Here is a 17,070-nt window from a genome sequence, read left to right as displayed (position 1 = left end):
CACACAAGTACCTCCATCTGTCCATCTAGGTTCTCCACTGCTGGTTATACCACTCTTTTGTGCACACACACAGCCACCTCCAACACACCTCAGAGGCACATATATGCAATTTCCAGTCCTTCTCTGGACATTTGTCCTGGATAAACCTTGACAAAGGCATTGTGTGGATACAAGCTACCAGAATGCATTCAGGATTCTTTCACAAACTGTAAATGTCCTAAAGCCCTGGCTGGGACAGGCATGTTCAGGAGAATCCAAACTTACCACAGACATTATGTTGGACAGGGCTGCTCCCATGTATGCACAGAACAGGGCTGTGGAAAAACAAGGACCATGGAGTCAGCTTCCCAGGGTTTTCCCCCACCTCTTCCCAAGGGCAGGGGGTCCTATACTGTCTCCAGCAGCCTTGGTGTCTCACCACATCCTGACATCTGGCATATTTGCCTGACATTATTATGGTAGCTTTTTTTTTTTTTTTTTTTTTTTTTTTGCAGGTAGGTGTGGCCAATCTCCCACCAGACTGTGTTCTGAGGGCAGAGATTAAAGCCTTCTATCTCCTCCGCATTTCCATGGTGGCCTTGCATACAGTCAGGGGTCAGTAAGCATTTTTTGCTTGTCCACGCTGACCTTGGGGATGTGTGGCTGGATTATTATCTGTCTTAGGAATGAGTGGTCAGACTATATGAACCCCCAACAAGGCTCCTCCCATCCAGGATTCTGAGCGGCCCTGATAGAACTTGTTGGACCCGCCCCAAGCCTCACCAGAACTGGACCTTACTGGTCTGTGAGCTTGTCCCTAGGATCCAGGCTTCGGGGTTCACTGTAGGCTGTGGCCCCCAGGACAGGTAGGGGAGCTAAACCACGCCCTTGTGCTTCTGGATAAGCTTCTTATGCCCCTGCATTTTTGCTCTTTCTGTTCCTCTGTCCAGAACACCTTCTCCCCCTGTCCCTACCTACCCAATTCCCATCCTGGAAGCGTTGAGATAAACCCCGTCCTCCCTGCAAAGCCTTCCCAGATGGTTCTAGCCACAGGAATGTGCCACTTCTCCAAAGACCAAAGGCAGTTACAGTATTAGCTTCAAAATATCTGGCACTTCTGACTTGACAGATATTTACCGAGCCTACTGTCTCCTTGCTGGCTGCTGAGGGGAATACAAGAGACATACATGGAAGTCATTTACAGTCTCCACATATGAATGGGGAAAAAGTTCTTCTGAATGTTATTCTGCCCTTTACTTGTCTCCAGTTTTGCTTATTAAAGTCCTGCTGTTTCCAGAGAACGTAAGTAACTCCAGGGCAGGAAAACTGGGGGAAAGATGAGGCTGGGGTTTGAATCTTGCTTCTGCCCTCAATAGCTGTGTTCTAGATTAAGTTCATTAAACCTTCTGGGTACCAGGGTGTACAATGGGCTGACAATCTATGCCTGGTAGTGATCTGGGAGGACTGAGTTTGTATGTGGCGCTGGGGTGCAGCTTTGAGAGCGCCCGCACCCATTTCCCTTGGGACAGTGCACTACTTACTCCATGGAAATCAAGCTCCCATGTTGTGATCTTCTGACAGCTCAGTGCTCCCAGGTATGTCATCTCACTGGGTCTTTGTAATAATCTTTTCAGACATCACAGCCTTAATGATTGTGTGATAACTGTTCTTCCTCTAGATGTGGCTTCATGACAATGTGGTCACCACTGTATCTTCCATGCATAGTCTAGGGCGTGGCACTACATGGTGTTCTCTAAAAGGTTGTGGGATGACGTTATTATACCGGAACACTGCCACTAGCACCTGAGGAAATGCATGTGTGATCTCCTTGGAAACTTACAACACTGTGTAAATAAAAAACAGTAAGCATGGTTGTGACTCCATTTCACAGAAGAGGAACCTCAAGTCCCCCATTGGGACCCAAGCCACAGGTCCTTCTAGAACTTAGAACTGCTACCAAGTTCTGATTAATGTTCCTCATGGGTTTTGCATAATCAAGTAGGGAGGGAAGGAAGGAATTGCAGAGTGACCTGGTGGTCAGCTTCCCCAAATACCCACCACAGACGAGGGCCAGCAGATGCGTCTGCCAGGTGAGGGCGTAGAACATGCCCCCTATGGCGATGCAGGAGAGGACACAGTTGTAGCTCCAGAGGCCCATGTAGATGGTCTCGAAGGGCGTGGCCACCGTCAGGGCTGTGGAACAAGGTGTGACGTTTCTGGTCAGTTCTGGGTCCCCACACAAAGGCCACCTCGTGGCTGGTGCCAGCTCTCAGGATGGCCTCACTCCTGCTATCCCCTCCCCACACTCCTCCCCCATCCCATCAAAAGAGCCTCTAGAAATGGCATCTGGTCTTCAGGCACCAGCAACAAGAGGACAGCAGTGGTTCCCAAACTGGGGCTTGAAGATTTCACACAGAGGTGTGACTACTTTCAGGGTGAGAGGAGGTCAAGGCGTTGGGATTCTAGGTATTCTCCACACCTTTGGCCTGAGTAGCTGCATTTTTATCAAGAAACTTTTCAAGTGAAAAAGGTCTGCTTCAAATGGTTGAGGAAAAGTATGTATATACACATACAGATGTATAGAGATAGACAAATAGAAGTACAGGATGTGAACAATAGGTGAATCAGGCAAAGAATTTATGGGTGCTTCATGTACCATTTTTACTTTTATAATTTTTTGATAAATTCAAAATTATTTTTAAATGATTTTTTTAAAGTTCTGCTTCCAAGATGTTTCTGAAAAACATTGGAATGAGTCAACAGGATCCTAGTCCTATGTGCCCGACTCCAATTTCTGGCTCTACTGTGCATATTTACATATATAAATGCATGTACATACATATGCCTACATGCAGAAATATTAAATCACATTTGTCAAATAGGAATACAGTTTTTGAGAAATTGTTTTCTTTTAGTTTACTCCAAACTTCAAAGCACTGGGTCATTTATACTCCTCGGTCTGTTACTGCTCTCCAGGCCTCTGAGTGACCCTCCCTTTCCTTCCACCCCTCAGCTCCCAGGGGCTCAGGTAGCCAATGAGGTCTTCAGCCCCTTGCCTCTCCCCACATATCCTGCTGAGGCAGTCTGCTCACTTTGGAAAATCAAGAAAGGGAAAAATAAGTCTCTCCCCTGACAATGTTCAAAAACACCAGTGAAGATAACAAGTCTAGATTATTTGCCCTGTTCAGGGATGGAATGACCTCAGGAAAATTATTCCAAGGTCCTCCCTGCAGAGAGGGGACCCTGTCCTACCTGCTAGCATCCCCACAATCGAGCCAATGGCTGCATGCAGGCAGATGAGTGGCGAGGAGATGAACAGAGCCACCAGGAACACGCCGCCTGTCCAGGGATTGTCACAGCCATACACCTGGCCAACCCCGATGGGGATGGCTTGTAGCAGCTGCAAAGTCAACAGAATCTGGGGTCACTGGAGTGTGGGCACATAATGAAAAGAGCAGGCCTTAGGGTCAGGACAAAGCCATTCCTGGTGGGGGTAATGGGTTGGAACGGGAGGATGGCGGTGCCCTCTAGCGTGGAAGAGAACTTGGGAGGAAGGACATGAGCTGGAACAAATAGCTCCTCACTCCACCACCTAGCAGGCATCTGGCATCCCCCGTGCAAAACCCTCCCAACACAGGTGCTTCTGAAAGACACATGGCTTCTGCTTTGAGAGGAGGAGCTTTGAGAGAACCAGAGGGCACCCTCTCCTGCGAATGCCATTGGAAGTTTCAGGGCACTAGGGGATTTCCACCAGACCTTCTGACATCCTACAGGTATTCCAGGAATATTGGAAATATTCTAGGCCATTTTGATGATTGATTTAATCAAAGGTCACCCAGATCATTGGTGGCTAAGGCCAGGCTAGAGCCTCTGAGCTTGACCCCTGGTCTAGAGGTGGTTGCTGCACATTCAGAGCTACCTAGGGTATTATGGGGCTCTGGGAAGGAGGTGGCATTTCTCCTGCTCGAGGATCACTTAGCATTTGTAGAAAGATAATATGTATACCATTGGAAAACAGAATAAAGCCAAACATCCCCGAGTTTGAGAGTCATTTGAGGGTGTTGCAATTGTAGATGGCTAATTTGGGAGTCAGATGGCCCTTTTTCTGCCCAAGCTGAACCATCTACATCTGACAGAGGAGGGCCTGAAGGAGAGGAGGGAGATTGGCAGGCTAGGGAAGAGTATTGGCCTGGGAGCTGAGGGCTCCAGCTTTCAGGGGAGTTTTGCACACGCTCATGGAATGATGGTGGGTATGTCACTTCCTCATGCTGGGCTCTGGTGCCCTTCTCTGTAACATGAGAAGGCTGCCATAGCAGATAATCTCCCACCTTTAAAATTCTGCTGTCTTTGCTCTATTACTATGTCATGTGACCTCTTTGAGGGCCAGGCTCCTTGATGGCTGGGTACATAATAGGTGCTTAATAAATATGTATTGATTAGCTCAGCAGTTTCCAAACTTTGCTGTACATTGGAAATCCTAGAAAAAAAAATTGATGACTGGCTCCTCCTTAGACATTGTGATTTAACTGGTATGGGGCATGACCAGGGCCTCAGGAGATTCCCAAGTGCAACTGAATTTGGGGACCACTGAGTTAGTTATACATGACCTGCTGTAGATGTTGGAAATTAATTGCACATCTCCCTTTGGGTGAAATTTTGTACTTTTTAACAACCTGATTTAATTCTGGAGTCAGTCTGATTTCTTTAGAGAACAGTGTTTGAGGAGTCTCACAGAGCTTTTTAAGCTTTGCCCATCCTGGTCTCTGGATGGGTGGCCTTTCAATTACCAAGCACCGTCTGGGCCAGAGCCTAGAGCCTCATGCCAGGAATGATGGGGGTGTGCATCTTATTTAAAGGAACCCTGAGAATGCTTTCTGCCAGTTCAGGGAACTCAGCTTAAGTGTTGGGTACTGGCTGAAAATCTACTCAATAAATATTCCATGACTTCCCAAAGTCTGAGGCATGCAGGATGCAAAGGGGGTTCCAACTTCCCCCTTGCTGTCTGGGAACACAGATTTGAAGCCCAAGCAGTCAAGAATGAGAAGAATGAGGGACAAGTAGCCTCAGAACAGAGTCTGGGCTCAGAAAGCACCTTCCTCTGCCGGGATCCATATTTTAGCTTGGTGAACTGTGGCCCTGGGGTGGCACCCCTCCCTTCCACCTGCTCTCCAACACCCTGGGGTGAAGGTGTGAAGGGCAGTCGGGTGTGCATGGAAATTTACTGAGCCCCTGCATCCTTCCTACTGCCTACTCTCGACAATCCTCTAGTAACAAGAAAGGCCAGTTAAACAAAAAGGAAGTCATTCTCATCATTGTTTAAAAGACAAGGAAGGAAGGGGAGTTGGGACCTGGATGGTGTGGAGGAGAAGGAGCCCACTGTGAAAGTAGTGGTGTGGTGGGTGAGCTGGTGCCTCAGGGTATATGGATTTGCATGCTGCCACTTTCTGTTCACTTTGAAGATGAATGAGAGGAATCTCTCGCAGGTGGCAGGTGGCCGTCTCCATCCTGTGCCCCTCAGTGGGGAGGGTGGGAGGCTCCATGGGCAATGCCCATGCCCCCGAGGCTGTTACTGGGACTCTGCCTCATGGGTAGGGCTCAGGGACAGCAGGTCTGTGCCCTTATGGCAATGTGCCTAACTGCCAGCTGATGATCACTGACAGTCCCCTCAGAGTTAGAGCTTTGTCCCTGCTCCTGCCCCTGCCATTTTCCACTTGAGACAGTGGGCTTTCCCTCCAATGCAGGGTTATGTCTTTTCCATTCTCTTGGATTTAGATCCTAACCCTGACTCTGATGCCCCTCCAGCCCTGCCCCACACAAAACTTTGAAAAGACAAAATATTCAAAAAGGTTTTGCATAGTTAGCATTTGCACTAGGGGCAGGGAAGACTTTCCTTTTCTGATAGCTTCAGGTCCAAGTGTGGCTGACCCTGAAACCCCTGAACTGTCCTCCCCACCCACAAGTGGTGGCCCTGGAGCTGAGCCCCCAGCAGCCCATCTTGATGATGGGCTCAGCTGGGTGGTGAGGGCTGGGAAAGCAGACTACATAAACAATACTGAGGATGTAGGTTCTATGTGCAAGTATTCAAAAGGCAATCATAGAAATAATATTCTGAATTACTCTAAACAGCCGAGTTAGAACGAGTGGGTGAAAGATGGAGGGGGACAGATTTCTGAGGAAGGTAAAGAGCTCTCTAATACTTCACGGTACCTAATGAGGGGTGGACTGAATTGAGAAGCAGGTTTCACCGCACTGTGGTCGTTCCAGATGAGGGTGTCTGTCTCACCTGGGACTAAGTGGGTGATGGGTCAAAGTCTGGGCTCTACATCAGGCTGCCTGGGTTTTATATTCAGGCACTAGCAGCAGTTTGAGCTTGGGCAGCTAACCTTCTCTGTGCCTTAGTTTTCTCATCTGTGAATGGGAATGATGATAGTACTTACAGTATTGGGCTATTAGGAGGGTTAAATTAAGTCCAGAAGTCAAGGGCTTGGAACAGTGTCTGATACGTAATAAGCTTGCCGTAGCCTTAGCTGTTAGCTCTCTTTATTGTTCATGAACAAGGCCAAATTTTACAATTCTGTCTATTTAATCTTGTGTTAGGTTTTTATTATATCCCTTTATCCCAAGTGTCTAGAGATTGGTAGAATAAATGAATATGTACATTTGTGATAGTTAGATGTGAAGCAGGGTTTCTCAACTTCGATATTTATTGACATTTGGGGCTAGATAATTCTTGGTTATGGGGAGGGCTGTCTTGTGAATAGTAGCATGTTTGGTGGCATCCCTGACCTTTTGATACCAGTAGCACCCCTCCCCCCAGTCTAAATTTTGCCTCCTCCCTCCAGGAGGGCAAAGTCACCCCTGCTTGAGAGTCACTGATATGGAAAGTACATGAAAATTCATCCCTATCTTCTCTTGATAAGACCTTTAAAACCCTAATTTTAAACATTTGTTTTAGTATCTGGCCCCTTCACCCAACCATCCATCTTATTGAGTATTTTTCCCTGAACCCTACCATTCTGTATAATTAACTTGGTACTGACCTATGCACTTATTTACTGTCTGTTTCCCTGTACAGAGACTACACTTCAAAAGGGCAGAGAAGTTGTTGTCCTTTTATTCCCCGTGTATTCCTAGTGTCTGATAAAGTGCCTGGTACATATCAGACCTTCAATGAGGGTTTGTTGAAAGCACAGCAGCCTTTTTCTCTGTCCTGTTCTCTACTATGACCATCATCTGGTGGAGATGCATCTGGAGAAGCTGAGAGCCTGGATAATCCACAAACCAGTTATCAAGAAGGTGTGTGGTATAAGCAGGGGTCCCCACTCATCTGCCATTGGGTAACTTACCAAGGGCATCTCCATCTCTGTCCAGGTGATATTGGGCACTGAAGACACAGGCTCCACCAGTGTTGTGGGGAAGAAGAGGTTGTAGTGGCCGGTGGCTGCCAGGTACAGGGTCATAGCAATGTTGAAGGGCAGTGTGAAGACAGGAAGGTCCCACTTGCTGAAGATGGAATTCAAGGCACTGGAAAGAACTGGGCTGAAGATGAGCAAGACAAAGGGTTAATCTGTGCTCATCCTTAGGTCTACACCATCTTGTCTCGTCAGCTCTGTCCATGGTGCCCCCCTGTCCTTGGCCCAGCCATTCCTGGCTCCTTTGAGACTCTAGTGGTCCATTTATCTGGGACTGGGGATAAGGTGTTCCATTTAAGGTGAATCTTTGAGAGATGCATTTTTAAAGTATAAATATACTTGAATATATTGTAAATTATACTTGAATAGCAAATATAATACTTGAATATAAAACTTTATAATTTAAATATTTGCTTGTTTCTTAAACCAAGAAAATTAAACAAAACATAATCCTTAGAAAATAATGTGTATTGCCCTTGAATCATCAGGATGTACAACAGCTACTCTCCTGCACTGTGATAACATTTTAGAAGCCTGGTCTTGGAGGAGGCAGCTGCTATGGCACAAAGGTAATGTGTGGGCTTGATTCAACTGAAGTGCTTTGAGCTACTCTGGAAGCCACCACATGAAGATGAAACCTTCAGTTGTTTGTGTCCTCTCTTTTCTCGGCCTCCTCCTTGGGAGAAGCAGGCATGTTGGAAGCAGATGGAGCTGGGTGCAAATCCTAACTCCTACATTTATAGGCTGAGTGAGCAGCCTTAGGTAATGATCTCCCTGAACTTTAGTTTCCTTGAAAGGACAAGCCACCGTAGACACTTAACACCCTACGTCTTCCACATTCAAAGAGCTACTGGGACAAAACATGAAATCACATGATCTGGCTGACTGGTCTACCTTTAATTCATGACCTTGAGTCTCCAATGGGCATTTATGACTGCCTGAAAACCCTACTACACAGTCCATGCAAATTAACTCTCCAACTTGTTGAGAATAAAAGAACAGAAATGACAAGATGAGAAATGCTTCATTTTCCCAACCGTAAGCTCTACACTCCAATTGCCCAGCTCCTACATAGTCTTCCTCTCTGCCTTTGTCACATAATGAAAGTATTCCTCTTTCTTTATTGGGCCAATTCTTACTCTTGTGCTTCAAGATCCAATCTGTCTCAAAGACTTCACTCTTGCAATTCTCTCCTCTCTCTCCTGCAGGTGCAGTCTCTCCTTTATCTCTGGAACACTCTCATAAGTTTACAAAATGCTTTAGTATCTTCTTCCTATTAACACCCTCCTCCTTTAATCCGATGTTCCCTCTGGCTATTTTGCCCCACTTCCCTGCCCTTGTTCATAACAAATATTCCTCAACAGATTGCTATGGTCAATCTTTCCACTCCCTTTCTTTCCTAAATCCACTCCAATCAGGTGTGTGTTCTCTCCATGCCATGCAAGTGGCTCTTGTCCAGTTCACTAATGACATCTATCGTACCAAATCTATGGCCATTCCCTGCTCCCTTCATTTGATAATCGGATGCTCCAACTGGATTGAAATATTTTCTGTCAGGGCTACCATGACACTGCCCTTTCTTAGCTTTCTTCCTACTTCTCCAGCTGCTTCTTGTCACTTCTTTGTGGTTCTTTCTCTCTTCTCCCAGTCATCTATATACTGGAATATCCTATGGTTCAGCCTTGGGTCTTCTCTTCATCTTCTTTTTCTGGGTGATATCTTTTAGACCCATGGACAAAATGTCTTCTGTATACTTCTGCCCTCCAAATCTTGACCATATCAAAGTTCTGGATTTGTACATCCAGTTACCTTGTCAACATGTCTACTTGGAAGTCTATAGCCTAATATGTCTGTCAGAATTCTTGATTTACACCTTGTCTCCTACCACCAACCTGTTTTTCTCTTAGTCTTGTCCATCAATCCAGGTGCTCAGGCAAACTATAGGAGTGTACTGAATCCTCTTTTCTTCCCCGCCCCCCAAACTCCACAGCCTCCCAGAGAGTCTTGTTGCCTTTACCTTCCTTAAAATACATCCTAAACCCAACCACCTTCCTGTGTATCACCTTTGTCCAGACCACTCTCATCTCTCTGTGGGTTCCTGACTCTCCTTCCAGCATCTGCTCTTGCTCCAGTTAAAATCCATTCTCCACAAGGCAAGCAGAGCAATTTGTTTAAATTTAAACCATATCCTATCACATCTCTGCTTAAAACCCTTTAACTGCTTCCCATCACAGTTGTAATAAAAATACAAAAGCCTACTGGATCCTCAAAGCAAACGGGGTCTAGCCCTCATTTACTTCTGCCTTCACCTCCTCCATTCCTCCTTCATTCACTGGGCGTAAGCCCCCGCTGGTCTTGTTTCCTGAACATGGGGCACTCCTCCAGCTGGGGTCTGCACATGCCACCACCGCTGTCTGCAACGTCCTTCACTAGATCTTCAGATGGCAAGTGCCTTTTATCATTTAAGGGAAAGCATGAATGCTCCTTCCTGAAAGTGGCCTTCCCTGACCACTCACGTCTGGAATCCCTCTCTGTCCCACTTGCTCTGTTTTGCTTTCTTCAAAGCAGTTATCAAATCTTGACATGAGAGGCTTAATCTGTTGTTATAAACCAAATGTATGCAAATGAAGACAGGGTCTCCTATGCCTTACATGGGGGCAGGTGCGAGGCATTGAGGAAATCCCCATAGAAATGACTGCTATAGTTTTTGTCCCAATGGATTCAGAGACACAGAAACCCTGAGAAGAAACATAAATTTCCCAAAATGCTTAATGTAGTAATTTATTTACAAGCACTGCTAAAAAGTAATAAACTGAAACTTAATAAATTAGTACTTAAACTAACTGTTTTAGTGACTCCAGAAATCTAAGAAAGATATGTACTTCTTAGAGGTGTTGAAAATGAGTTAGCATGTCTCAAAGCTGTGGGGCACAGACTGGAGGACATGGGTCACCTTGGGCTCCTGCTCTTTGGTGACAGCATGCATAAGAATGATAGCATCAGGTAGCAAAGACCTGCCCAAGATCCAGGTGAGCTGAGCCACAGCACACCCCTCATCTCAACAAATATTTGTTCCCAAGACCCTTTCTCTTGACTTTTTCATTCCTTTGCAGAATGAAGTGATTGTACAGCAAGATCTCAACTGATGTTTCTTGTTCAAAGATCCTATGCTTTCACTATAGACATTCTTCTCCAAGAGAGTTCTGATTCTATCACAAGTGAGTTTTTAGCTTTTCCATCTTGGTCAGGCCACAGTTTAGATAATTCCCATGTAGCCTGGAGTTTAATAGTTGCAGACTCTGGGTTCATCATCAAAAATTTTGTAAAAGTATGGCCTGGAGCAAGTTACTTAACCTCTTCATGACTTGTTCTTTTCTTCTGTAAACTGGGGACAAAAATAACCCTACCTGGCTGAGCACAGGGCTTGTCTTGCAGGAAATATTCAATAAATGTTACCTTTTGTTATTAAACCTAACATTCAAGGAAGAATATTAGCACAATGAAACACCTGTGGTCACTGCTGCTCTAAAGGGTCCCCGTTATTCCAAAATAAAAAATGATCTGTTGTGTTGCAATCAAACTGATGGATTTTCACCGTGTCTTGTGGCCACGCCACCATGTCTTGTGGCCACGTGTCAGAGCCAGCCTGACTCTGAAGACGCTAGGCTCCAGGAGGGCACATGTCCCCGTCCAGTGTAAGATGCAAGCACCACGGGGCCCTGGGGGTCTGTGAGCAGAAAGAAGGAGGCACCTCACCATGTCATGGCTGTGAAGGTCACAGGAAACAGAAGCCACCAGTAATAGTCTAACTTCTCAGAGAACACAGCGATCAGTAGTCCGACCAGCATTCCGTTGTACCCGTGGAGGCCTGAGGCGATGGCAGACCTGGGTGGGGGCAGTTACATTGCATTTGAATTTGGTGGGGCTTGTAGGGCCCTCCCTGGTACTCCCAGAAGAAAGTCAGCTTACTCCTGAGTGTTGGGCAGTCACACAGCTGCTAGTGCCTTCCTGGATCTGACACACACACACGTGCACACACACACGGCCCTGATTACCTTGCCATTCTAGAATTAAAGTACGCACTTTGTCTTCTCACTGTGTCTAAGCTCCCTCTTGGCTTCTCAGGGGGTCTCAGACTGCTAAGTTTAGTGAGAGATCTAATAGAAACCTGAGGTATGACACCAGGGAAAGTGTGTGTGTGTGTGTGTGTGTGTGTGTGTGTGTGTGTGTGTAGGAGACAGGGAGGAGGGGTGGGAGAGAAGGGGGAGGAGAGAGTGCATCTGACTGCATCGTGTGAAGCTGTAATTGTTGCAGTTGGCCTGTGTCCCAGAGTGGACAAGCTGAACCCGCTGGGGATGCGCAAAAGCCTCTCGCCACAGCAGGATAGGGAGGGGCCCAGAGGTGGGGAGAATCCAAGCTTGAGTCTATCCTTTCTTTTTGTTTCATCAGGGAAGGCTATGTGCTCCTAAACTTCTCTCCCTGATGCTAATAAACCCTGCCCTTGACCCTTCCCATGGCTCAGCTGGCTGGGGGATGGGGAACAGGGTGAAGGAGGGACTGGGCAAATCACTGCAAGACCCCTGCCAGAGCATGAGGCTTGTGTACTGTGCTCTGTCCTGCCCTTGACTGTAAGTTGTCCAGGCTGGAACTTGTCTGTCTGACATCAGTGTAACAGAAAACAGCGTCTGGTGCACAGAGGGCTCTAGGCCTTACTTGGTTGTTGAATGGGTGTGTGTACATGCTAAAGCTTTTCACAGACTGATTGTCTTTGCCCAGCAAGGGCATCCAGAAGCATAAGGAGGGAAGAAGGGCATTCTGGCTAGAGGATGGCTCCTGCCTGGCAGAGGCCATGGCTTGGGTCTGGAATGAGGGGAGCTTTCAGCTCTGGAGTGGCCAGGAGATTAGCTCAGCTAGACTGAGGAAAGTGGGAGCAGCTGGAGGGTGGGAGGAGGTATCTCTAGACAGTTTCCAACAAGAAAAGCTGAACACATGGCACTGTGTGGGGACACTTGTATGGGACACTGGTTAGAGGGCTGGCTGCTCCCGAGGCCATAAACATATGGGGCAGTTGGAGATGGGAGTTGGGGTAGGGGGTGGGGAGGACGAGGTGGGTGGAAGAGTGGCTGGGAGGGAAGACCGCTGGGTTTGGAATCTATCTCCTTGGGACTAGAAAATCTACCTAAAAAGCAGAAACCCATGTTTTGGGAAAATAATTAGTTTTAAGTCTGTGTGTGTGTGTGCATTTTATCTGTATTTTCCCATTTCTGTTCAGTGTTAGGATTTAGTACTTTTTTGGTTTTAATACTAGTTGCTTCAGGCAAGCTGAGAAAAAAATGGCTGACCCATACTGGGGGCTGTCCTGTAGTCCCAGTGGCAGGGTGCAGTGGGCATAGCAGGAATCAAACAAGGGAGCCCAGGGGAGACAAAATTAGAACCCCTCTCTGTGGAAGTCCCCTCCCAGAACACTTCTCTGCCGAAACTTTGGTGGCTTCTGGGTTTGGTTGTCAGAATGAAACCCATTACCTTATATCTGCTCTATCAAATATGTAAAACTTGGTTTAACCCCAATGCCAAAAAGATCTTCATTAGGACCACATTCTTTCAGGACTGCAGCATTAGTGCTGTTGACCTTGAGTTACTCTCTGTGAGCTACAGTCTCTGGGGTAGTGGGGTTAGGGTAACAGGGATAAGGGGGGACATGGGCTGATGGAGGAGGAGGAGGGGAGTAGGACTGGTGGACAGGAAGTAGCGGTGGTCAGGGGAACAGGGGTGGGGGAGTAGGGGTGGTAGAGAGGGATGGTGGGGGTTATGTTTAGATCATGTAGCTGTGTCAGTGATTTGCTGGGGACAGTGGTGAAGTCAGGGCTCCTTAGAAGGATTTATGTGTGGATATTGTGTAGGGTGTCTAGAGTTTTGAACCTATGGTATAGAACATGGTACTGACCTACCAGCAATGAATCTTTTCTTGACATAGTAGTAGAATATGAAATTCAAAATGGACTTCCTGTCCTGAATATGCTTAGAACACAGCCAGGGAGAGAAGACTCAGAAAATAGAGAGCCAACCCATATAGTACCAGGGTACGTTCTGTGGTTGTCCAGTGAGAAGGGAGGGTTCAGAGAGCACTGGGATAATTAGGGATGGCTCCCTGTAGGAGGAAGATTTGAAGGAATGGTAGGATTAGACAGGCAGAAGCAAAAATGCTCAGGTGGGAACAGTGTGATGCTGAGTGGTAGATGTGGTGGGCCCCAGCAGAGAAATCTCTGGAAGCCAAACTGGCACACACTAGTCTTACTAAAATGTTTGGGAGGATTAGGCAGGCATGGTGTGTGTTTCCTCCATAGTACTGAAGTCCATGAAGCAACTCTCTGAATGGCTTGGCAAATTTACCAGTAGATTATGGTCAAGAGGGAAGTCAGAGCATGAAGGGGCTTTGGCTCCTTGAAGGTGAGCCAGTAAGCAGCAGATCTCACAGATGAGGACAATGGAGCCAGGAGGGGAAGTACTTGCCCAAGGTCACATAGCTAAGGAGCTGGTGGGCTGGACAGAGTTCACCCCTGGTGTTTTACCCAACAGTGATGAAGCAGTGAGACAAGAGTTAATCTTGTCAGGGGCCAGTTCTGTGCCAGCCGCCCATGAGATGACAAGTAACTGGAAACAAGGAATAGGGAACCTACTGGGTTAAAGAGAGACACAAAATCCTGGCTGGAGCCTATTTTTTATGTCACTCACCAGACCTGCACACAAAATAATTCAGCCTCTCCTTCATCCAATTTGTCATGGCCTCCTGGCTTGCTAGAATCAGAGTGCTCCCCTAATGCCACCTCAGAGGTGCACGAATGGCTTCTCAGGGGAGACAACCCGACTCACAAATTTGCCTTGGTGGCATCTGGAATGTGAGGTAGGCCTGGGTGAAGTGTGATGTTGGTCACAACACAACCAACTCTGATGACTCCCCATCCCCTGGGTTCACCAGGGGCCCTTTGGCCTTGCTGTCCACACTCTGTCTGTGTGACAAGGACAGCACTGACCTTCAGCCTAGAAGATGCAGGCTTTGTGTTGCAGCCCGAGCCCTGCTACCCACTGACTGTGGCACCTTAGGTGAATACCTGCTCCTCCCAGTCTTTCTCCTACCTTCACTGTCTGCCTGGTGATGTGATGGCAAGACTCACATGTAGCAAGGCATGACAGTGCTTTTCAATCTTTTTGACAGTAACCTGCGGTAAGGAGGGAATACCGCGGTAAGGAGCATGACTCAGTTCTCTCTCTCAGTCTCCCTAACCTCACGCACCCCCCACATATACAACACATCCCAACATTAATGAAACAAAAATGTCACAAAATATTTCCTACACATGAATTACTCTAATCTATTTTATTTTATTATTTTAATTTTTAAAAATGCTATTGCCAATTGATTCATGATCCACAAATGGATTGGTGACCACAAATTGAAAAACACTAAAAATATGAGCATTCCCAAACTTCTCTGATGATCAGAAGCATCCAGGAGGATCTTGTTAAAAACATCCCCTCCCAGACCCACTGAATGGGACTATCTGAGGGAACAGAAGTGGTTGGGGTGGAGAAGTCACATTTCTTAACAGCCAGCCCTGGTGACTCAAGCCATCAGGAAAATTTGGGAACTGTTGGGACAGCATGGGGCAAAGTCTGAGAAAATGGTCCAGTTCCAGAAAATGCTACTCGTTATTGTTCCTGGATTTTGTGGCTACCAGTGCAGGGTTGGGGGGGCCCTCCTCTAGCTGTCTCCCAGCTCTGCACTGGGTTGGAGGGGCCCTCCTCTAGCTGTCTCCCACCTCCACACTGCCCTCCCCACTCTACCTTTCTCCTCGCTCTCAGATCCCATGTTTCCAGCTCAAAGGCCACCCTCTCTCATACCCCCACTCCCAAAACACTCTGAAACATCTGTCTTCTCTGAGCTCTCCGGTATATACCGTCTCATATTATTCTGGGACATTTATTACCTGTTAGTCAACCAGACTGTAGGCTCCATAAGGGAAGAACAGTTTAAGAGTTCCTCTGCACCCGCCTCATAGGGAATGTTTCCAGAAGGATCTACAGTCAAAAGGAGCCTAGTGCTGTCACTTGCTTTGAGCACAGGAGTGGTTTAATTCTGTAGAGACCTCCAGTGACCTGTTCAAGGTTAATCTTTAGGAGACTTGGGCTGGTTGGTAGGATAACGTTGGCTGATCACTCAGGGACACACTTCTCTATCTGTCTAACCCAAGACCCCACGACCACTGCAGACAGGCACCCACCTGTCCTGGTTCAAGGCGAGGGCAGTTAAGGTTGAGACCACTGCCCCCAACACCCCAGCAATCGTCCACCAGGGATTCTGGATCAGAAGCCCTATGAAGATGATGAGTCCGCTGAGAGGGTTGTTGACAAACATTACCTGAGCAGTGCCCCTCAGGACCCAGTCTGTAACCTGGAGGGCCAGTGGCTTATCTGAAAGAGACAGGCAGAGCCATCAGCAGAGTCCCAGTTATGCTTCCCTGCTGGACCACTGGTTGGCGTGGCAACCAAGGCAAACAAGGATGCATGAGCCAGGACATTTCCTCTCGTTTGGCCTGGCACCTAGCCCAAGTCTCTGAGTGGCTAGGCAATCAGTCCACAGTGGGTGTTAGTTTTTGCCGTACAGACTGAGGCATCGTGCTGAGACCAATTTAACGCCGTTCCAGCCCTCGACTTGGTTGGCAAGGAAGCCTCAGGAGCATTCCAAGGGAAATTTATTGGTCCAAGGGAAGGGGTGAGGAGGCAGGGAAACCCTCTTTTTTGTGTTGTGCCGTATGACTCAGTTGAGAACTGGTATCTGAGCAGCAAAGAAAGTCATCTGGAGAAAAGGAGCTGGAAAGGAAATGGCTTTAGCTCAGCTATGGAATCAGTATTGAGTTAGGACCCGGGGGAAGCCAGGTCAAGAAGAGGGAACATACATTCTGGTTTGGTTTCCAGGACAGCCTATGCAGGTGTGATTGCGGAGGGAAGGGCTGTTTGTTGCAGTATTTAGTTGAGGTAAACTAGGAGAAGAAGGACGTTGAAAGGAAAGAAAGAGCCTTGGAATATGGTGGAGGGTGATGTCAATATTTTCTTGGCACATAATAAATGGCCATGGAACAAGGGAAGGAATGACAGCTTGTTTGGGAAATGACTTATATACCACTAAGTGGTTGTCCTGTATCTATCCCACATAGGGGCAAAGAATTTGCAAAGCACTAAAATTAGTGAAGTGTATTTAATTCTGAAACTCCATGGGAATTCCAAGTTAGTAGGGTACCTTGGACCCATCCAGAGCCAACTCAGGGTGGGAGTACTCCAACTGTGGGAGTCCTCTCAATGGGTGAGTGAGGGAGCAGCTTCCTCCACTCACGCCTGAGGGAGGGCTGTCTCCCTGGCCCAGCCCGGCTGCTTCTTTCCTGGGACTTTGCCTACCTTTCAGCCAGCTCCTGCACTCCTTCATGTCCCCTGTGAGGTATCCCACTGCTTGGAAGAGGCTGATGCCCCCCAAGCCTGCAGAGCCCCGATGAGCTGCCCCGCTTTCTCTCCTTTTACTCCTTTCATTGAGTTTTTCCATTTTCACAATATGGCTGTCTTCATTGGATGACCGGAGATCCTTTTAAGAGAAGCCATGACAAACTATCAAATAATACAGCTTTTTGAG

At 47.3% G+C, this 17,070-nt stretch overlaps 1 protein-coding gene across 11 annotated transcripts in view; it reads right to left on the bottom strand.

Annotated features, from left to right (window-relative positions):
• SLC14A2 (solute carrier family 14 member 2) overlaps window positions 1-17,070 on the bottom strand; it is a 424,168-nt gene that overhangs the window by 30,379 nt on the left and 376,719 nt on the right. For 10 of the 11 annotated variants that reach the window (XM_042962175.1, XM_042962166.1, XM_042962170.1 and 7 more), the window contains 7 exons: window positions 16,842-17,022; window positions 15,671-15,860; window positions 11,148-11,276; window positions 7,326-7,518; window positions 3,232-3,379; window positions 2,038-2,172; window positions 265-314 (listed from right to left, as the gene is read on the bottom strand). In XM_042962175.1, the coding sequence (XP_042818109.1) occupies window positions 265-314; window positions 2,038-2,172; window positions 3,232-3,379; window positions 7,326-7,518; window positions 11,148-11,276; window positions 15,671-15,860; window positions 16,842-17,022 (1,026 nt within the window). Of the gene's footprint in view, window positions 1-264; window positions 315-2,037; window positions 2,173-3,231; window positions 3,380-7,325; window positions 7,519-11,147; window positions 11,277-15,670; window positions 15,886-16,841; window positions 17,023-17,070 lie in introns of those variants that run through there. The other variant, XM_042962173.1, reaches the window with a different exon arrangement.

The sequence above is a fragment of the Panthera tigris genome, chromosome D3 (assembly GCF_018350195.1).
Source record: "Panthera tigris isolate Pti1 chromosome D3, P.tigris_Pti1_mat1.1, whole genome shotgun sequence".
Lineage (NCBI taxonomy): Eukaryota > Metazoa > Chordata > Mammalia > Carnivora > Felidae > Panthera > Panthera tigris.
Note: the sequence above shows the minus strand (reverse complement) of the source record. Positions and strands in the feature narration are given on the sequence as shown.